This window comes from Malaya genurostris, chromosome 1, assembly GCF_030247185.1.
Source record: "Malaya genurostris strain Urasoe2022 chromosome 1, Malgen_1.1, whole genome shotgun sequence".
In the NCBI taxonomy this organism is placed as follows: domain Eukaryota; kingdom Metazoa; phylum Arthropoda; class Insecta; order Diptera; family Culicidae; genus Malaya; species Malaya genurostris.
The window spans coordinates 112,759,088-112,783,160 of NC_080570.1; the positions used below are offsets into that span (position 1 = coordinate 112,759,088).

At 35.7% G+C, this 24,073-nt stretch overlaps 1 protein-coding gene across 1 annotated transcript in view; it reads left to right on the top strand.

The window, feature by feature from the left end:
- LOC131425424 (dopamine receptor 2) overlaps positions 1-24,073 on the top strand; it is a 330,562-nt gene that overhangs the window by 113,815 nt on the left and 192,674 nt on the right. The window contains exon 2 of the mRNA XM_058587330.1: positions 7,315-9,065. Coding sequence (XP_058443313.1) covers positions 7,825-9,065 — 1,241 coding nt within the window. The 5' untranslated portion in view covers positions 7,315-7,824. The remainder of the gene's footprint in view (positions 1-7,314; positions 9,066-24,073) is intronic.

A 24,073-nucleotide genomic window follows, 5' to 3' on the forward strand; every position in this document is an offset into this window, starting at 1 on the left:
TTTCTGAAACTTCTGGGACCAACGTGGTATTTTATATTTCTTTAAGTCGACTATCGTCAAGATCTACAAATAGATGCAGTTTGGTAAAAAAAAAGTGAGCAGATTCCTCTCCTTTTGCGTAATTTACTGACCTCAACCAATAATCATGTTTGTGCATTTACATCAATTTTCATGCACGTATTTGGAGCAGGCAATTGAATGGAAAGTTACTTTACAGTTCGTCATTTTTCTATACACTTTGGAAGCAATAATAAGCAGCTTTTTTTTCGAAATATATAGTTTTGTTCATTGAAACATCGATGCATTTCAATTTAATTTTTCAGAGATCATGATTTTAAATCATATTTTTGATTCAACTGCCCTCTTAGAAAAAAATGAAATTTACGCTTGACGTAAATTCAAGCATGCCGTAATTTCTTCGGCGATGACACAATATTACATATACTAGCAGGTAAAAATAAATTTTGCTTCTGTATCGATGTAAGCTTCAACTAAATGAACTGTGAAGTTAATGTTATGACTTAACTTTACATGCTTTGAATTGTGCATCTATCAAGATGTAAACTTTTCCAAGTGTGTGATGTACATTACATACACACTTAGAAAAAAATCGTGTACATTTACATCTAGATGCACATAATAGGAGTGTCATAATTCAATTATATTTACAAGTCATATCGTTAACTTCAAAATTAATTTAGCTGAAGTTTTTATCGATACAGACACAAAAATTATTTTTACATGATGGATGTTATATTGTGTACCAGAATAAATTATGGCATGCTTGAATTTACGTCATGCGTAAATTTCATTTCTTCTTTTTCTGCGTACAATAAACACATCGAGATTTTCCGATCTCTACATTCACAGGTAAAAATAATGAATTTAATACGACATGTGAATCAATACTAATTTGAAATAGAGAGTGGTTGAATTGTAAATTTGATTGAAGACCATCATCGATGTAAAAATTTATCAGAATACATGGATTTTTCAATGAATAATACTGGCTACCACTTTAGGAATAAGCTAAAATAGATGCATTCGCTTTGACTTTTCGCGTTACTATAACAGCAGTAACACGCAATTATCAATCTATTTATTGTACGGCATTACTTCTTAGTAAGAAAACAAGTTATTGTATTCGGTTTTATCACAATTCGTTGATTGGAAGCTGAGTAATCCGCAAAATAGCATAATGACTCTACTAATGAAATGCCTGTTTAAAATTTTTAACTTTTAACAATTGCATGAAAATAGATGTAAATTAACAAAATATTTTTATCCGAGTTCTTACAGCCGGTGTAGGGTAGAAAAGGATGCATTGACTACATTCCAATTGTAGCGAGTATAGTGATACACTTCAGACTTTGAAAAAATCGTGTAAATTTACGTCTTTATAGATGCACATGAAGGGAGCGTCGCAATTCACTTAAATTTACAATTCAAAAACATGTACAAATGAGTCATATCATTCACTCTACGGCTAATATAGCTGAAGTTGACTTCGGAATAGACACAAAAATCTTTTTACATGCTAATAGATCTAATATTTGGACAACACCTGAGAAATTACGTCAAGTGTAAGTTTCTTTTTTTCTAAGAGTGTACACCAGTACAGCGCTCAAAACAAATACTCACACAACGTGTAAATCCAAGCGTGCCGTATTTTTTGGGTGACATAATACTGCTTTTTTGAGCATGAAACTAATGTCGTTTTCGATTGTTGCCAAACCTAATCCAACAAACGGTTTGACAGCAGTTAGGGTAAAAACTGCTGTCAAACCGTTTGTTTGAAGATAGTTTTGAATCTAGTTCCAACATTGTTGAACTGAAAATCGAGTCAGTTTCGTACCTGATTTCTATACCAGTTTTTCTCAAATCCCCGTTTTTAATTACGAAACCAACACAGTTTCCTTGCAAGTGTTTGATGAAACTATCCTGGGTCAGTTTCAGTTCATAAATGTCGTGTTTCTTTGATGTTAAAATCAGCTAAACAAGCTGTGAAGTAAATGACATCATTCATTTTTACATGCTTTCGTCAATTTAAGTTAACTACGACACATCTTTTATGTGCATCTATCGTGACGCACATTTACATAACTTTAACGTAGTGTGCATGAACCGATTGAATGGTATACAGGGTCCGGCACTCGAAGTGTAACCAATTAAAAAGGCCATAAATTCAGTTTGGAAAATTACTTTTACTTAATTCAAAGTACAAAATGTGTAAAAATAATACAAAATTCAGAATCAATTCACTTTTGCTCGATATGACCACCTTTTGGCTTGACTTGATTACTTGAGAGAGCGAAGGAGTTGCTTCGTTTGGCCGAATGTCACTTGCAGGTATTTTGGCCCACTCGCGGACAATAACTTTTTTCAGCGCCTCGAGACTGGTGTATCTTTTAGTTCGGACTTTGCTCTCTAAAATGGCCCAAAGAGTGGAACTTAGTGGAATATTATTAAAGTGGCACATAAATTGTGTGAACTTTGGGTCTGCACACTTAGAAAATGTTACATCTTTATAGATGCACATAAAAGAAGCGTCGCGATTTACTAACATTCTCAATACAAAGCATAAGTCATATCATTAACTTCACAGTTGATTTAGCTAAAGCTTACATCGATACAGACGCAAAATTTATGTTTACATGTTAGTAGATGTAATATTGTGTCATAGCCGAAGAAATTACGGCATACCTGAATTTACGTCAAGTGTAAATTTCATTTTTTCTAAGAGTGTGCTTAGCGGTTCAAATTGAACTGTTAGGCGGAGATGGCGGTTCAATTTGAACTGCTTTAAGTACTGATGAGCCGAAGGTAAAATGCGAAGAACTCGAAACGAAATATGTACTTTTTGCACAAACTAAAAAACCTATAAATGTTCATATTTTCTTTGTATGTCAGTCCCACTATTGAGTTATTGAAGCTTTGAACAATTTTGATCTTGTTTTTAATTCTACATTTTCGATAAGAAATGGATTGTACACATAAGACTACACAGAGAAGAAGATAGTAATAAGGTAATTCAAAAACTAAAAATCATAACTACACTCGTAGAAAAAATTAAATTTACGCTTGACGTTAATTCAAGCGTGTCGTAATTTCTTCGGTGATAACACAATATTACATCTATTCAAATGTAACAATTAATTTTGGGTCTGTATCGATGTAAGTTTCAGCTAAATAAACTGTAAAGTTAATTGTATGACTTATCTTTACATGAATGTAAGTGAATCGCAACGCTCCTTTTAGTGTGTACACACCTAGAAAAAATCGTGTAGATTAACGTCTTCTGAGACTAAAATATACGAGTGTCAAAAATCATTCATTTTTACAGTAGATCTAACAAACATTCAATGAATTCTGGCATATTTTTTTATGTTAGAACAAGTAAATGCACACATCTTCTTGATATGCTGGGTATGTTCAATGCGTATTTAAATCATTCTTAAAAAATTTAATCTTTCTTCGAATTACGTTCTTATGAATTGTGTCAAATGCGAATTTGCGTCATCGGTTAATTTCATAATTTTTGCTGTGTAATCGAATTCATATGATTTAAACATGCCTCGCTGTTTTCGTTTTTCTTGCAAATCAAAAGAACTGGATTTCTGATGTTTGCTCTCGTAATCAGAGCGGTAAAACTTCATTTCAATCGAATATTATTACATTTTTTCTACGCGGTTTCTTTTTACGTGGATTTCCGATGTTACGCGGCTTTTGTAACGCGTATTTCCGAAGTTACACGGTTTTCTTGTTTTATCTTTGAAATGCATGAAACTTTGAGATCTGGTGATATCCCGAATTTTTTTAAGTCAACTCATTGACACTTTTTCGATTTTCGATTTTTTTCAAAAAACAAATGTTCAGAATACACCAGATCTCGACGTTTCAGGCATTTCTAAGACATTCGGCATCAACATAAAAATGTTCGATTTTGGAATTCTCAAAATTTTTCTCCCAAAGTCCCAAAGTCGAGTTTCACAAAAAAAAATTCAGATTACACCAGATCAGGACGTTTCATGCATTTCTAAGATATTTTGATTCAAAAAATTATTTCTTTAGTTCTGAGTTTTTTTATGCGTTTTTTTTTTCACGCGGATTTCCGAAGCTACGCGGTTTATTACGCTGTATATATCCCCCGCGTAAAAAGAGACCTCAGTGAAATTTATGGCCATTGAATGTCAGTATATGCTTTCTCATTCATTTAACTTTTGTTGCCGAAGTTGCCAGAATTCCTTGTCAATTGAATAAGCGTACCTAATCACTTGAATTTTCGCTTGCTCAGTTGATAGTGCCAAGTAGTCTACCTGTTCCATTGTCTTCCTTGTCTTCGCTGTGGGAAGTGAGCAAGTGCGAATGAATAGGCATAAACACCAACTCGATAACACAGAACTCTCTCCGACCATAATGATAAATAGAGGGTGGCGGTTCTTTTTTGAGTTTTTAATTATCATCAACAAGGTGACATGCGATTATAAATACACTCTCCTACTCAATGCTTGAGCGAAAAAATAGGTATAAAGCGAGAAGACTAGTGTTTGATGGACAGAGAAGATGTTTGGATGTAACAGATCGGCTGAAAAGTTCGTATCGTTTCTATGAGAGGGCGCCACTAGAATTAAATCCATACCATTTTCAGTTAGTACCAACCTTCAAAAGATACGTGTATAAATTTGACAGCTGTCTGATTATTAGTTTGTGAGATATTGCATTTTGAGTGAAGCTACTTTTGTTATTGTGAAAAAAATGGAAAAAAAAGGAATTTCGTGTGTTGATGAAACACTACTTTTAGATGAAAAAAAGTGTCGCCGATACCAAAAAATGGCTTGATGAGTGTTATCCATACTCCGCACCGGGCGAAGCAACAATTCGTAAGTGGTTTGTAAAATTTCGTACTGGTCATATGAGCACCGAAGACGATGAACGCAGTGGACGTCCAAAAGAGGCTGTTACCGATGAAAACGTGAAAATAATCCACAAAATGATATTCAATGACCGTAAAGTGAAGTTGATCGAGATAGCTGACACCCTAAAGATATCAAAGGAACGTGTTGGACATATTATTCACAAATATTTGGATATGAGTAAGCTTTGTGCAAAATGGGTGCCGCGTGAGCTCACAATCGATAAAAAACAACAACGAATTGATGATTCTGAGCAGTGTTTGGAGCTGTTATATCGAAATAAAACCGATTTTTTTCGTCGATATATAATAATGGACGAAACATGGCTCCATCACTTCCCTCCGGAGTCCAATCGACAGTCATCTGAGTGGACTGCACGCGATGAACCGAACCCAAAGCGTGGAAAGACTCAACAATCGGCCGGTAAGGTTATGGCGTCAGTATTTTGGGATTCGCATGGAATAATTTTCATCGACTACCTTGAAAAGGGAAAAATCATCAACAGTGACTATTATATAGCGTTATTAGAGCGTTTGAAGGACGGAATTTAAAAAAAAACGGCCTCATTTGAAGAAGAAAAAAGTTTTGTTTCATCAAGACAATGCACCGTGTCACAAGTCGATGAAAACCATGCTGAAATTAAACGAATTGGGCTGCGAACTGCTCCCTCATCCACCGTATTTTCCAGATTTGGCCCCCAGTGACTTTTTCCTGTTCTCAGACCTCAAGAGAATGCTCGCTGGTAAAAAATTTAGAAGCAATGAAGAGGTAATCGCTGAAACTGAGGCCTATTTTGAGGCAAAGGACAAATCGTACTACAAAAATGGTATCGAAAAGTTAGAAGATCGCTATAATCGCTGTATCGCCTCTGATGGCAATTATGTTGAATAATAAAAACGAATTTTGGCAAAAAAATGTGTGTTTCTATTAAACGATACGAACTTTTCAGCCGAACTGTTAAGGTATAGGTCGGGTGACGGCCAGGATGTAGACCATGTTCGATATACGTTCTACCATGTCAGACTGACGTTTTAGAGTGACTATAACAAGATTCAGAGTGGCGAAATGGTAGCGCGTATGCACGGAATGCATAAGAACGCTGGTTCGAGTCCTGTCTCTGAGCGTATCTTTTTTCAATAATTCATCTTTTCTGTTAGTTTTTCATTCATTTGGCTTCTCCAACAAATGTTTCCGCTCAGTCATTGCAAAACCTGAACGTAGTTATGGTGGCTTTACGTCACACCAACTAAAAACAATAAATCGTTATCATCAACAAGTTAAAATCGATAATTTCGACTGTTTGAAATGTATTGAGATGTGTTTCGAAATATTAAAAATGAAAACTGAATTAGCGAACAATTAATTTATGTTTATTTTGTACTTGATATTTCAGTTATCATGACTGGTTTACCTTTAATCCATTATCTTGAATCAATTCGAATGTTTACATGAACCTCACTTGAAGGCTGCTCTGTCATTGAATTAAACTGACAATGGTTAAACTGAGCTTCGGTAGAAAGAGAAACGAATGAAGGACGAGATGATGCCCATTCGGTGTGACAGCGAAGGTTGTGTGATAGAATGCGAAGTTCACTGCAGTAGAGTGATCATCAGTGTGTGCACACATTCGATGTCAATTGAACTGATTGAAGTTTTATAGCACTGTGTTTGATACATATTCAAATTCCAAAGAATTTATTCCTATTCGTGAAATATACGTTCTTATGATTTGAATTCATATGCGGATTGGCGTCATCGGTAAATTTCATATTATTTCGCTGTTTTCGTTTTTCTTACCAATTGCCAAATTTTAATTAATCCAAATTTACTAATTAACAAAATCTACCAAAACCATGCGCAGAGTGATGAGATAAAAAAGATAACTCTTGATTAATGCATAAGTGCTAGAATAATTAATATTAGGCTGATTTCGTTGGTAGCAAAAATATCAAAATTGTCTAAATAGTATCAAAAAGAGTAATAGTTCAAATATGATCTGTTGATCGGTTTAAAAAAACGTTAAAAACAAACAAAAAATTGAAACCAAAATTTCAATTTTTGTACTAGGAGTAAAATGATAATACGTTACCTTCTTTTACATTACTGCTATCAACAAAAAAAATACCGAGTAATTTCAACCGTTTATTTAAACAACCTAACGAACAAAAAGGATTTCGTTGCTCTCGGCTGTACAGCAATGAATAATCCATCCATAGCAGACTTCCCGTGTCGAAAGGTCATGCGCTGGAAGGATGATAGACGCCTTCATAGTAGAATATATAATGTCCACTATCATTCTCCAGGTTTATTCGCTGCTCCTCAACCTTTACCTTGGCAGCGACCTACATTCCTCGACTTTGCATTTATTTATATCTTCTTCCGCTTGATTTTCTCGTTGCAGACGGGTTCCGACCGAAACGAAGCTGACAGGAAGAACCGGCGGCGAAGAAAGAAAAAAAAAACAAGTCAGCGGCATCGGTTCGTAAGGAAGCATCGTGGAAAATGGTGCACCATCATCAGCACTGTGTTATTACCATAATAGTGATTTATTCGATTGCTAAATGGCTTGTGAAATTCGTGCAGTAGAGGGCGTCTCAAGCGCGGGACTGGATGCTCAGGCGGAAAACGCCTGAACGGCTGACACCATCAAACATGGAAGCTCAAAACATAATCGTCACCCGAGGATTTATGGCTAATGACGAAACTAATTAAACGTAATTGCTGCGGAATTAACACGGGTGATAGTCAGAAAACGATGATTTCATAAATCTAATTGTACAAGCAATTTATCGGTCGTAATAATCGGATTGAAGCGTTCCGCCATTTTGCGATGGTCCGCGGAAACTGAGCAATAATTAGGACCGAAACAAATCCCATCGACTGATTTCCGCTCCCCGCAGAGCACTCAATAATGAATAATGCAACTGATTTCTACTGGGAACTGTCGCAACTAATTAGGCTAAGCAATCTTACCTACTACAATGTTTCGGCTGGAGGTGAAAACTCGGTGACACTAGATGTGGTCAACTGCTGCACCACTGAGCCCAACTTTTCAATGTACCTGGAGGCCCTGCCAAACGACAGGGCCGGACTGTTAGCGTTTCTATTTTTGTTTTCCTTCGCGACGGTATTCGGCAACTCGCTGGTGATCCTGGCAGTTATCCGTGAACGGTACCTTCATACGGCCACCAACTACTTCGTGACTAGTTTAGCCGTGGCGGACTGTCTTGTGGGACTGGTAGTGATGCCATTTTCTGCACTGTATGAGGTATTGCAGAATACCTGGTTCTTCGGTGAGGATTGGTGTGATATTTGGCGTTCGTTGGACGTCCTTTTCAGCACGGCTTCCATACTGAATCTGTGTGTAATATCGCTAGATCGGTACTGGGCCATCACGGATCCATTCTCCTATCCGATGAAGATGACTCGGCGGAAAGCGGCAGCCTTGATAGCGGCTGTTTGGATTTGTTCCAGTGCAATCAGCTTTCCGGCGATCGTGTGGTGGCGAGCAGCTCGGGAAGGTGACATGCCTCCATTCAAATGCACCTTCACCGAACATCTCGGCTATCTGGTGTTTTCCTCCACAATATCGTTCTATCTTCCACTGCTGGTGATGGTATTCACGTACTGTCGGATCTACCGTGCTGCAGCAATACAAACAAGATCGCTCAAACTGGGCACCAAACAGGTCCTGATGGCGTCCGGTGAACTTCAGCTCACACTGAGAATACATCGTGGTGGCACGACACGGGAAAGGCCAAGCCACCGTCGGGAGCACCAGCAGAACGATCAGGATCACCAGCAACACACGGCCAATTCCACACCGGAAGAACCGGACGAGGAACCACTTTCGGCACTGCAAAACAACGGACTGGGTGCTCGCCATCGAACGCACATGGGCAAAAACTTTTCCCTGTCGCGAAAGTTGGCGAAATTTGCCAAGGAGAAAAAAGCTGCCAAAACTCTCGGTATTGTGATGGGGGTGTTCATCGTGTGTTGGCTTCCGTTCTTCGTGGTGAATCTGCTGTCCGGATTCTGTATGCAATGTATTGCTCACGAGGAGATCGTGTCCGCCGTGGTCACCTGGCTCGGGTGGATCAATTCCAGCATGAACCCGGTGATATACGCCTGTTGGAGCAGGGATTTTCGGAGGTGAGTACCGTTTAATGATAGTTTTGTACCATACATGTATGAGGTCTACAATTTTCCCTACAACATTGATAAGATCATGTTTCGTGAGAATTATTTATTGTTCATTGCTTCTGTTCATCATCGAAACCGATGGTGACAATTGTTTCCTTTTTGATTTTGTTCAACCGTGATAATTTATGCACAATCTATAAATTATTTTAAGGTTATGCACTTATGTATGTGTTGTGTTTAATCTGTCTCAAGTCCCAAAGCTGTATTAAATCAATCGAATTCCTATGACCCACTTTGCGAACAGAGAAAAACGTGTTTCGAACTCATCGTTTCGTCTACCAGTCCCACCACAATGCAATGTTTATATCAAATAGATTCAAACATTACCGAGAAACTTTCGACATCTTGTGGATATCATCATGGATATGGATCATCACGTTCTTAGATTTTAGTTTTAGATATATAGTGGTTTTCGGCTGGACATAGAATGCGACGGAATCGAAATAATGAGCGTCAGAACCACAGATGCTAGGTTTGCAGTTTGGTATGAAAATTTGCAATTCCGTTTGTTAGCAGACTTTTCAATTAAGCAGACTTTTTTGCAGATTGTCGAAGTTTTTATAAACAATCGTTCAATTTAATGACTTTTGCTAATACTGTAGCGTTTTTGTTTTGGTTTTTCTCGTCATACTTTTGAATATTGAGTTCGCATAGGAGCATTTCTAGTACGCAGACGCCCAAAATTTAATCTGGCATCTCTGCCAGAATATTGGACAGTGGTTTTAATCCCTTCACTGTCTGTTGTATTGGAATTAACTAGCATTAGAGCCAAAAGAATAACTAATCAGCTGGTGAATTGAGGTTAAATGCAATTGCAACTGGTAAAATTCCCTAGGGACAAGTGTTATTTCATTGTTCATTGAAACCATCAACAAATGTATATCTGCCAAAGACGAAAAACTTTTTAAAGTTGACGATTTATGATTTTTTGAAATAATTTATTTTTATAGTTAAAAACGACAATGTTTTGAATAATGCACGAGGTTTTGAAGACCGAAGCGTCGATTAATACAAAATATGAATGAAAAAGAAACGTACAAAGCACAAAATAACCATTATATCAAATAAATAGCACACGCTTGAAAAAAATCCATGCAAGTTGTAGCCAATGTAGGCAGATTACATACGGATTATCAAAATTAATTCATTATGATTGAAGTTTACTTAATAAATATTTTGCTAATAGATATTTGTTACGATGACCTTTACAATTTAAAAAATATTTTTTCTGGCTTGTGGTCTCGAAGGGGCTTATCTCATCGCAATCTTTTCTAGCAGACATTACAATACAAGCTTTATCGACGAGAACCTAAATTTCAAAGGGGCCTAAAAGCCAATGACTCACTCTTTTTGTTTACTTTCTCTACCGATAATTTATGCGTTATGATACATATCTAAGATACTGATAGTAACAATAAAATTGTCGGTGTCATTTTACACAAATAGTTAGAAACTAAACGTGAAAATTGATTAATTGTTTGCAGAAGAAAAAGTAAACAAAGAGAATCTGTAATTGACTATTAGGCCCATTTGTAATGTTTAATCAAGGTATACGATGGAAACAAGAAGCTTACTACTGTCACCTCGAATTATTTGAACACTTTTCACACGATTCCATTAAAAGTAAATGACAACTTCATTTTCATGTCGTTTAAATTACACACTAATTCAATCGTAATAAAACAAAAATCAACTTGTGATTTTAACCAAACGCAAAACAAAAATTTTGTATGAAGTGAATGCGACACCCATAATAGTGTCGATCGCGGTGACATCTACAAGTATTCGCCACGTTGCTCATTCAAAATTTTAGACACAGTTCATATGCCATCCTATACACCTGTTATCTGTGGTCTTACCAATACTTTCAGCTTTCTTCCAGTATGTAATTTTTTACCAATCGTATTCAAATCTTTAGTTCGATTGATTATTTAAAGTTCGATAGATTATTTAAATAACAAAACTTTTTATCCGGATACGCGATCACACTAACAAAAAATGGCACCTGTTGCTACAAACGGTTATTACGACTTTTATACTGATCTCTCGAATAGTAACCTAATAACGAGCTCTTACGTTAAACTTAAATTTAGAGCAGGGGTTCCCAAAGTGGTCGATATAGACCCCTTGGGGTCGATATCCTTTTTGCGGGGGTCGACGTAAATGAAAACTGACTATGAGAGTCGACGAGGTCTAGAAATCGATGCCCTATTATTTTATATAAGTTGATTTGAAATATTTACGCTGAAAAAGTTGTGTTTATTTGACCATCCGCAGAAATTGGTAAGTATTTTACATCAATATTAAAAAGCAAGAAATTTAATTTTCAAAGGAATTTGTTGATGGGGGTCTGAGGCCTACGTTAATTTTAGTAAAGGGGTCCATGACCCAAAGTAGTTTGGGAACCCCTGATTTAGAGTAAGAGTTACTCATTATCATTAATGGTAACTACTCAGACGTTTCCGCGTCTACTGAGTAACTTTTTATAAGCGTGTAACTGAAATGTATCATTTTCTATTTATCAATTGATGAAATCATGTTAAGACGTACATATTTTGTTGTATTGATTATGACTTACGTGCTGAATAACATGTTTTCACTATCGGATCCCATAGCCTAGGACAGGACCTGACAACTAACTTCTTCTTCCAGAAAAATACATCTACTCTTATTCCGGTAACTCCATGTTACACCGAAACTTCCATTTACGAACTAAGCGGGGGTTCGTAAAAAGAGGTAGTTCGTAAAAAAAGTTTACGTTATTTGGACTTTATTTCGTAAAAAAAGTTTTGTGTAATTAATGTGGAAACCGCGCATCATATGGTTATTTTCGGAACGGATGTAAAAAGTAAGTGCAAGAAAATGATGTTTGGGCTCATTTAAAATTCCAAGATATCGGCTTCCGGTTTATTGAGATGGCCTAAAACCCCTAACAATATGGGTATCTTCGGAACGGAGTTGATGAAAAACTATGTTTAAGGTAGTTTTGAAATTCAAGATGGCGACGTCCGGTTTGTTGATATTTCTTGAAAACCCTTACAATATTGATATTTTCGGAACGGGATTGATAAGTAGATGTCAGAAAACGATGTTTGAGGTGGTTCTGAAATCCAAGAGGTGGTTTTGAATTGCAAAACAGTGACTTTCGGTTTATTAGTATTTTTTGAAAGTTTTTGCCATTCCTTTGAAACACTATCACCTCATTGAACTTTGAAACGAGCTCGAACATCGTTTATTGGTATCCAATATGTTTCGGAAATTTCTTTGTTTTAAGGGTGTATAAGGCATATCGATAAAACCGGAGGATGTTATATTGAAATTCGAGACGACACCAAACATAGTTTTGCGGCATCTGTTCATTAAATACTTTCCAACAATACCCATATTCTTAATGTTTTCAAGGAATATCGATAAACCGGAAGTCACCATCTTGTATTTTAGAATCACCTCAAACATCGTTTTCTGGCATCTACTCATCAACCCCGTTCCCAAAATATCAATATTGTAAGGGTTTTCAAGGAATATCAATCAACCGGAAGTCGCCATCTTGGATTTCAGAACCACCTCAAATATCGTTTTCTGACATCTACTCATTAACTCCGTTCCGAAGATACCCACATTGTAAGGGTTTTCGAGGAATATCAATCAACCGGAAGTCGCCATCTTGGATTTCAGAACCACCTCAAACAACATCTTCCGACATCTACTCATTAACCCCGTTCCGAAGATACCCATATCGAAGGGTTTTCGAGGAATATCAATCAACCGGAAGTCGCCATCTTGGATTTTAGAACCACCTCAAACAGCATCTTCCGACATTTACTCATCAATTCCGTTCCGAAAATACCCATATTGCAAGGGTTTTCGAGGAATATCAATAAACCGGAAGTCGCCATCTTGGATTTCCAAAATACCTGAAACATCATTTTTCGGAATCTACTCTTTAAACCCGTTCCAAAAACACCCATATTGTAGAAGTTTCCATGGAGTCGGAAATCGCTTTCGATGTATGCCAAAACCTCTTTTTACGAAGTAGGTTCGTAAAAAAAGTTTACGTTAATTGGGATTTGGTTCGTAAAAAGAGTTACGTAAAAAGAGGTAATGTATAAAAAGTGTTCGTAAACGGAGGTTTGGGTGTATAAATAGTACATCCCTCGTTGCCATTCAAGATAGTTATTTGTTCTGCTTCTCCCCTTATAACATTCGGTTATAAATTATTTAGAAACATTTAGACACATGATATATCAGCCAAAAATATCCTCATCCATATCACACTTCATGATTTCAAGCTTTCTCTTTGTACCATCCAGTAACTGTTAAATGTAGGGGAGAGTGTTCGGTTACCGGCATCCTTCTCTTTTAAGCTAATAACTTCTGACTGAGTGCACAGTATGCGGACATATATACATCAATAGAAAGCTAAAGTCCCTAGCTAACAACTGAATAAGAAACTAACTTGAATTAATCGATTGAAAAAAAATTATTATCAGTTTAGTAAAGTGATAATTTTCGGCCATTTCAAAAAAGGTGTTCGGTTACCAGTACCCCAAAAAATTTCACTAAAAATGGAAAAATATTAGCAAAGACTGCAATTATTCAAAGAAAAAACTTTTTTTTCTTTTCGGAGGCGTTTTGGACCAAAGTCTTCGTTGTCTTATGATGTCTTAACTTCGCATTGGCTCTCTTGGCCGATGATTTGGATGGTGGCGCCTTTGGTGTTGTTTTGGCCGATCTTCCACCAGCTTCGCGGGATTGATTACGATGCTGCAGTCGAATAACTAAGAAATTTGATAATTTACAGACAAATTTGCAGATTTGTCATCTCTGCATATCACTGGAAATTTTTCGGGATTTGTCGAAAAAATGGGATGCCGGTAACCGAGCACGTTGATGTTCAATAACCGAAATCGATAGACATTTTGAAAATGACGGAAAAAAATCTTTGGTTGCGAAAATATTGATAGCATCCGGAAATAGATAAATAGATCGATCTCACCTCATAAATATTCAATCCAGTCACCTTAATGCTTTTCACTTCGATTAATGCTTTTCAATTTATGACACTATAAAAAAAGTCATGAAAAACTTTTGTGTTGATTTTCACGCAATTCACGTTTTGAGCGCAGCAAAAAGTACAAGCGTCTGTTTGCTTTGGTATTCGACACAAAAAGAACGTGCTACTATTAAACACACATGACATTTGTCGGAATGACGCTATCTGCTTTCTGTCAAAAGTTACGGTGAGGTGCCGGCAACCGAACATCTTCCCCTACTCATATACTGTCCACATTGATAGGGATCAAAAACAAATTGAATTTAAATCTTATTGAAATTAATAATTTGAAAAAGACTATGTTTCAGAAAATCTAAATATTGAATATCAAACTACATTATTAGCAATGATACTGACAACCCTTTTTATACCACCCCTAATATTACTTATAAATTTCAACAACTTATATTTACTTATGTCATTTTTAACCAATCATGAACTGATCCCGAACTGACTCTGAAAGTGGATTAACAGTTGTCAGGTCCTGCCCTAGCCCATAGCAATAGAATACCTCTTTCTGGATACGTAATAAGTTGATATTTGATTGATTTGTCTAGAGACCAATAGGTTTGAGAATGACTTTTGCAAGGTAGTGAAATTGCGTATAATTTTTAGTGCTTAACGTATCTCATGAAAGTCTACATAACATAAGAGACGTTGCTTCAGATTATAAAGAGATTGAGATAAAAGCAATTAAAATTTGTTCGTTGTGTAACGCGTTTTTTTAAATCTGATCGAATATTTATCTCATTAGCGGCATTTACTACTGAAGCTGAAGTCTACCCAGCCCAAGTCATTAATATTAATAAATACTTGTAACTATCTTCAATGCTATATCATAAATCTTGCCTTAAAACTTTATACTACACGAAAGCGTCCTGGAAACCTCTATAAGGGCACCAGCGGACCATTCTTCATCTGATTTATAAGGCACAGTGAAGAATCAGCATAAACCTGCGTTGAATCTGTTTCGAAATGACTCCAGAAAATTTTGAAACCATCTTTACGATCAACATTTGTTTGAGTTTGAGTTTTTTTTTCTGAATGTAAAAACTTCATGCGCTTTTATTTTTATGGTGAATGTGAAGCATTTTTATTTATTATAATTCATATTGGAATTATACCAAATCGCATTGAAATAAATGCGGTTTTTGCGAAAGTATGCATGATTTATACAAAATATATTTTTGAGATACATATTTTCTCGTTTTTATAATTCGAAGTTCATTTGTTGTCAATAAATGCGGCCAATGCTCTGAGTGAAACTGTAATCCAATAAACACGCGCACACACACTAAACAAGATTTTTGAAAGGATTGCACTGACAATAATGTTTTTAAGAAAATGTTTGAAAGCAGTATTAAGGGTGTATTCATGGGTTTATTCTAGTAAAAGTTATTTTATTTTTAATTATGTTGTTATTCTGGGTGAAAGGTTTTGTAGAAGATTTAAAAAAAAAATATTACATTACTTATGAAAAGAGGCACTTATTATATTTGTCATAAAACTGGTAGTGATTGCAGAATCAATAACAAAATTATTATAAATTATCGGAAACCAGGATGAAAATCGCAACCAGTATAGCTGGAATTTGTCTGTTTGGCCTTCTACTGGCAATGACTACCGATTAGAATAGATTTGAGCCCTGTTTAGAATTTTTTTTATGTATTTTACTTCGTAGCTTTTTACGTATTTCACATTCAGTAGTTCCGAAAGCGGAAGTTGGATCCGAATGAAATTCAAAAATTCCGTATGGAACCATAAGACTTTTCACATTTATTACTCAACTCAACTTTCTCATGAAGAAACACTTTTTCCTATCCCATTTGACACTGTTAATAAAACAGTTAATGAACACGATGAAGACCTGATTATGACGGAGAATTTATGAAAAATTCCTGAATCATTGTTGTAAAATTGGATCTAACCACTGAGGAGTTAAAGACGAAGCGTAAGAGCAAATTCAGCAGCTGCAAGATTCATATGGGTGGTCTATACTGTAAATAAAACTGAGACAAACGTATCCCCAGCAATCCGTTTTAGTTTTATTTATTCTACCAGTTCTACTGTCAAATTTAAAACTGGTATACATTGCCGTTCTATTTTTTCTATATTTGAAACACAGATAAAACGCTGTTGGGGCTGCCAGTTTATTTTCTTATAATTTCTAGATTTAAATTATAAAACTGACATAAATTATGCATCTAGAACTAGAACACTCCAGAATATGCCCTAAGAGCAAATTCAGCAGCTGCACGATTCATATGGGTTGTCTATAATATAACTGAAACTGAAACAAACGTATCCCCAGCAAGCCATTTTAGTTTTATTTATTCGAACAGTTCTACTGTCAAATTTAAAACTGGTATACGCTGCCCTTCTATTTTTTCTATATTTGAAACACAGATAAAACGTTGCTGGGGCTGCCAATTTATTTTGTTATAATTTCTAGATTTAAATTTTTAAACTGACATAAATTCTGCATCTAGAACTAGAACACTCCTGAACATGCCCTAAGCGTTTTAATTACTGTCTATCTGAAGTCCCATTACTCTCAATTGTTTCCGGTATTCGGATTTAGGAAACACCAGAAGTGGCGGCATTGCGAGACTCTTTCCTCCCACTGTTAATCGTTGACGGAAATAATGAGAAAATTCAAGAGATAACTTTCACTCCACTGAGACAACCGTCAGCAAACTAGCATAACTTATTACTAAAACTTGCAAACACGGTAAAATTGTCAATGGAAATGCTACGGAGCAGTCGTAAAAAAGCAAACAGCTGGCGATATTTTTTCCTCTCGGAAGGTCTTTCCTTCAGGTCATTGCGTCCCCGTGGAAAGTCGTATCGTTCATCAACGACTTTCAGTCTGACTTTTTCGGAGCGAGTCAGAATATAAAAAAAAGTTCTTTTGACAGTGAATTTCCACCAAATCAAGGATAATTCAATGTAGTTTTGTTACGCCTACTGTTCCAGCGCTCCATTGTTATTCGTCGTTAGATAAAACAAATTCATCTACGCGGCGATTATTGACAAATCGAACGAGCTTATCACCCTAGATGTGACATTTTGTCGTATTTTTCATTAGCCAGGGCGGCACCGGACTCGAGTCTCCATTTACGTTCAGTGATTGTTGGCGGTTGTGGCTTCCGTTTTTATTTTTTGTGTCCTCCCATCCTCAGCCGTGTGGGCTGGTAATGCCAAAGAGCACCAAACTGGAGCTGTGTCGAGTTAAATTAAATTTTTATTACTTGTCACACATAAAAATTTCACCTTCCCCGAAAACTGACTGGCAAATGAAATGTTCGTTTTATTTTGAAAGTTATTTTCTGCTGTATGGCAAAATGTGACAACATGTTCCGACTAGAAATACGGTGAAGGGACAGAGGGCATAATGCAATGACGCGGAAATGTACTGGCACAAGTTGAAAAGTAGATAACCTTCAACATCGAGGTAGAAGGAACTGAGCAAAATTGTTAGGAACAACCAAATAAACCAGGCAATTGATGTCAAAATATGTTTGTAGCTTTGTCTGTGGAATAATTATTATTCGGGGTACTATGCGATTAGGAGCGAGTCCATTGGAATTTAACTTATTGAATTGATTTCAAGATTTTGATCTACATATCAGGCTGAATTTCGACTGTAACAAAACATGGTTGTTTACATGACATTCGATATTTATACATACAGTTAGTTTCGACGTAAAGCTTGCTTCAGATAGAATTGGAACAAAGACAATTGCCTGTATTCCAGTTATTTATTATTGAATTCAAGATACTTTTTTTTATACAAATGTAGTGTTTTCTTCATACTTTTAAGAAAAAATACGGATAAAATTTTTCGTCACGGTTTCGAAGGAATTTTTGAATTTTTCCTGTAACACGGCTCATTAGGCGGCGCACACCTTCTTCGTCCATCGTTTTAGCTATATTATTCCACCAGGTCGTCATCTGATTGATGTCTTTGACAACCTTTCCCTTTGCCTTGAGTCTCCTTCTTCATGATTGCCCAGTATTTCTCAATAGGGCGGAACTGGGGGCAGTTGGGTGGGTTGAGTGTTTTCGGAACAAACTGGTCCCCTTTCTCTGCATACCATTCTTGAACGACTTTGCTGTAATGACAGCTTGCCAAATCTAGCCAAAACATTACGGGATGGTCGTGGGATCGAATGAATGCCAAAATTCGTTTTTGGAGACACTCGTTTTGGTATAGTTCCGATGTCATTGTCTTATTTGTAACGAAAACTTTCGTTTTTTGCCAGAGCTGCAAATGCCCTACCAAATCATAAATTTTCTTGCAAATTTGTCGGCAAAAACAAATTCAAATTTAGCTGGAACATCCCCCCGAGCCGTTGCCAAGTAACATTTTTGACCTGGGATTTGCCCGAAGTCAGCCTTGATATAGGTTTCATCGTCCAACTGAAGACACCCGTCGAACTTGGTCAGCACCTGGTCATATAGTTTTCGAGCACGAATTTTGATCACACTATTCTGTTTTATGGCTCCGATTTGGCTGTTTGCTAGCTCGATACGACTTGATTCCTTCCCGGAGTCGAGTTCTCCTCACGGTACTATGGGCAGCACCGAATTTTCTGGCCAAATCACGGTCCGACAGATTAGGATTCCTCTTAATCGTCTCCAAAATCTTATCACGCAGTTTCCGGTCGACAGTTCCACTCCGACGATTGGCTTGAGGCTTCCGAATCGTCGTCAATGTTAACGCGCCATACGGTATTTCTGGGTAGTTTCAGCTGTTTAGCAAGCCTAGAGCAAAAGTTAGTTCCAATTCTTAATGAACGTCTTTATTTATTTTGCTCATCTGAGTGTAATATAAAAATTTCACAACACGAGAGTGTAACGAAATATCTGCAGATTTGATATCTTGAAAACTTTCTCCCTGTTTGAGAATGAGGTGTAAGGTTGTTGTTAATGTCACGTTTATTATGTAAACATTGTTTAAAATAGTGGAAGTTTTTTTAATGCTGTGACGTCCAAGTGAATCGAGGCATGCTTGGTTCTTTTAGTCAATTGGGCTGTCTCTTCATGTGTTTTCATATGCAGGGTAGTTAAAAATGGAAAATAAAATTTCGCGGTTACACAGTTGCATTCGCATGTCATTTTTTCAGTTTGTTTTCTCCATCTGACACTAATCAAATTTATAATATTGGGTGTTATCTAACATTTATTCTACTAAAATCGAAAGACGATTACCTTGGTCATAAGGTAAGGTAAATAGTAAGAAGTAAAGATTGTAAATTCTACTGTAATTAATCTAAAGAAACAATCAATAATAAGAAGCAATCATTTTAATATTGATTTTGTATTGCTTGTCATCAAGTCATCATTCCGAAGGCGCATTCGCGAAAATCACGTTTAAACGTATCTTCAACTACAACATTACAAAAGTCAAGTGCAGAAAAGTTTTAGTTTCTTTATATTCAAGTTGTATTATTTTCATGTTGGTGTGCTTCAACTTCCTATCATGTTTGTATACAGACTTTTAATACAGATTTTCCACAGACACAGAGATACAGATTTTTCTCATGAAAGATACAGAATTTTAACCCTGTCAACAACATTGGACAGGGAGAATATCAACAAATTGGGCCACCAAGAGGAATATTTCGTGTAGTGAAAACTTTATCAGATTGATCAAAAATAGGGTAAGGGCTCCCTATTTCATCTAATTTGTAAGGACGTCACCTTCAAACCCCGATTCAGCCACTAAAATCACTATAACTATTTCTTATGACTGCTTCATTCGCCTTGCTCCACGTTGAGAATTGGTTCATATTTCTTGAAAATTAAACTAATAGCCATAAAACAGCTAAAAACACTTATGATGTGTTCACTACTCTGCTCCTAATTCCATCTCAATGGATTTTTATCCATCCTATCGTTGATCCTTTATTCATCCTATAAATTAGCAATGGCGACAGCAATCAAAACAAAATATTCCACTATTAAACTCTGTGGTTCAAAATGTCAGAATTCTTCTTAAAAACGGCCTAATGCAAACTATGAGACAACACACGATATTTTTAGAACCAGTTTGAAATCATTTCAACGTTTAAAATTTTTTCGGTCGTTTCCGTTACCTTTCTCTTTGAATTTAAATCTTCACTGTAAAGTTAATTTGGTGAACTTTAAATAAAAACCAAAATCTAATTGTTACTATTTATTCATTAGCCCTTCTTAAAACAAAGTGTAGAGCCAGAGATGCCATTTATACAGATTTATTTATATTGTATAGATTTTTGCGTTCGCATACTGATTTAAATCAAAGTGCAGATTCTATACAGATTTCCTAAATTTAAGACAGATTTGTACAGGTTCATAGAAAGTGAGAAGTTAAAAATTAGACTTTTCTCTCTGAGTATCTATAGTATTTAATTGCAGTGATTCTTTTAAAGCTTATTAATCAACGGACAAATCACATGTTAAAGTGGAAATCTTTTATGTAGATAATGGATTATGAAGACTGACAAACATTTATGTTAAAATTTTGAACCAATTTGAACTGATATATATATATATATATATATATATATATATATATATATATATATATATATATATATATATATATATATATATATATATATATATATATATATATATATATATATATATATATATATATATATATATATATATATATATATATATATATATATATATATATATATATATATATATATATATATATATATATATATATATATATATATATATATATATATATATATATATATATATATATTATATGTTATTGCATATATTAACTCGTTGAATATTCTCGTGAGCGGGACAATGACTTACGGAGATATAAAGAACTATCTGTTAACATCATTTCATTAGTGAAAACAGATAGAGCAGATTTCGACTTTTTATGCAACGGAATACATATTTTCTATGAGAATTTCTGGCATCTCTGTGCACAGCCTATGAAACACACACACTTTACAGCGTTATGTTGACGTATAGCGGAATGAAACCAGTGCTACTAGATTTGCCACAATGGTTATTTCATTAGTATTTAACACGCTCTTTCTGGTAATATTCGAAGCAAAAACAGTTTTATTGAAGTATTAATATCAATAATATAATTAAACGAATGTCACGGATACCAAAAACATACTTTTTGATAATAATTTGAAGAAGAAAAGCAATTTATTTTTTGTAACATTTTGAGAAAACTTGGCAACTTTGCGAAACCAAATGAGATGAAATCAAAGCACAATCAAGTGAACTAAGTGAATAACTTTCATCTCATATTTTTAAAGACTTTTATTGTTTGTCGGGTAGTTTTTGAAGTTTTAAATCGGTAATTAAACAAGTGGCAAGTGAACATTACTAATTATGAAATCATTCAGCATTCAATGGTAGTGTAATTGTGCGAAAAAGGGATCATGTTTTGAGACGAATCGATTAGTAGATAATCAGAAACATGACGAACTGTAAATCTTGAGACGAAAATGTGTCCTAAATTGAAAAGTGAGTTTATTTTAAACGAAAAAAAACGATACGCGAAGAAATTAAAACCATTTCTTTCAATAGGAAAGTACGACAATAGCTTTTATAATCATTTTAAAACATTTCACAGTTTGGTTGAGGTAGGTTGTAAAATATTATTCATGTTCAAAGTAATGAGGTGAAGGGATGAGATGGAAATAGGAGCTCAGATGAAATAGGGAGCCGTGACTGCTTATCAATCCATCAATACTTTCTAAACTCTTTCCATAATGTTTCAATATTCAGCTGCAATATTTGTTTCTCAAAACACAAGATTTTTTGAAAAAAGTAGAAAAGTGGAGTGACGGTAATTGTCATGTGTAAGGGCCACTGATGAAAGAGTACAGTCCAACAGCCTCATAATCGTTTTTTACGGTCTCATTCGTAAATGATCACATCCAAAACAAACAAAGAGTGATGTCTCTCACTGCAACAAAAGAGAGTATCAATGGCAACGTCGCTTGTTTCCCTACGACAAGACGACGCCAAACTAATATCTGCAGGGAGAATCAGTAGAATTTCAATTCTCATTATTACACCGATGAAATGGAAATCAGTGACGTTTGGCTACAGGTGCGAGCACCAATTACTTAAAATCATTGTGAATCGTTTTATTTCATCATCGACCATCGAAGTGTCGGTTGAATATCGACACTGCACAGAATACGATTTACACCTAAAACCGAAAATGACTGAACGAGTAAAGGACAGAAAGAATTTTGAAACTACTATTCGGCTTTTGTCATGCTTTTTAGATATGGATTTCGTTCCCAAAATTTGCATGCGGAGCTAAACGTGACATTTAGTTTTAGTCATTGCTATCTATTTTGAGTCAATAAATATGACTTCTGGTAGCTCTGTTCCGTGGATCAGCTTTGTGCACTGTTAACTTTATAGACATTTAGCTGCTAATCGATCGCTTACAATAAAAATACACAGAAGCGTAAACAAAGACAAAGAAAATTGTACAAATCGGCCCTTCTAAGGGGCTAAAAATGTTACCTATGCAAACCGGAAGCAAAAATATTCAGTAAAGTGTATACAGAAAAAAATAATGACATTTTTTTTTTTTTTCATAAATACGTTTATTTCTTAAGGCAGTTTACATAAGTTTTTCTTCGCCGTAGCATCACTTTTACATAACATTCTTATCCTAATTTAATTCTAACATAGTCACAACGTTTTGAATTTATTAAAACATATTCTCTTATAGCTTAAATATCATCTTAGGTAACTCGTCATTAATTATGAAATCTACTCGGAAATATTATTTGAACCAAACGATTAACTTCTATAAATTATAAAATAAGCTGTTATTTTCAGACAATTTGTTGATAATTTCATAAACTGTTTCGAGTTTGTTTGTATCATTACATAATTTTTATTCTAATTTAGCTATTGGTTGAACTCATGGACGCAGCTGGGATCAGAACTAAGTCTTAAAAGGGGCCTTTATTAAATTGAAACTCCAATTTTCTTTATGAAATGATAAATAAGTTTCATGTATGAAAGGTCACGACAAGCAAGAATGTCTCGAACTGGGATATTGGATAGTCTACCTTGGGTACGCAAAGAATTTATTAGTTGAGATCTGACATCACGATACTCCACGCATGTCCAAACGACATGATCAATATCCCGATAACCTTCTCCGCAAGCACAATGATTAGTCTCGGAGAGCCCAATTCGAAGGAGATGTGCATCTAACGTGTAGTGATTGGACATGAGTCTGGACATCACACGAATGAAATCCCTACTCACATCCAGTCCCCTGAACCATGCCTTTGTCGATATTTTCGGAATAATTGAGTGCATCCACCGACCCAGATCATCTCTATCCCAAGATGCTTGCCAGCTGGCAAGTGTTCTTTGGCGAGACGAACTATAGAATTCGTTGAAAGCAATCGGTCGCTCATAAATTTCACCCTCAATAGCACCACGTTTGGCTAAATTATCGGCTCTTTCATTGCCTGGAATGGAGCAATGAGCCGGGACCCAGACTATAGTGATTAGATAATTATTATTCAATATGTCGTTCAGACACTGTTTTATTTTACCCAAGAAAAACGGTTCATTTTTGCCAGCAGCGATTGAGCGAATGGCTTCAATTGCACTCAGACTATCTGTGAAGAGGAAATAATGGTTTGGAGATAATGTGACGATTACACTCAAACTATAATGAACTGCTGCTAGCTCTGCTATATAAACAGATGCAGGTTCTTGAAGCCTAAATGAGGCCGAAACATTATTGTTGAACATACCAAACCCTGTCGCTTCTTCAATTCGCGATCCGTCCGTGTAAAACATTTTCTCAGAGTCAATATGCCTGAACTTACTTAAAAATATTTTTGGGATTTCCGTCGAGCGTAGATGATCCGGGATTCCA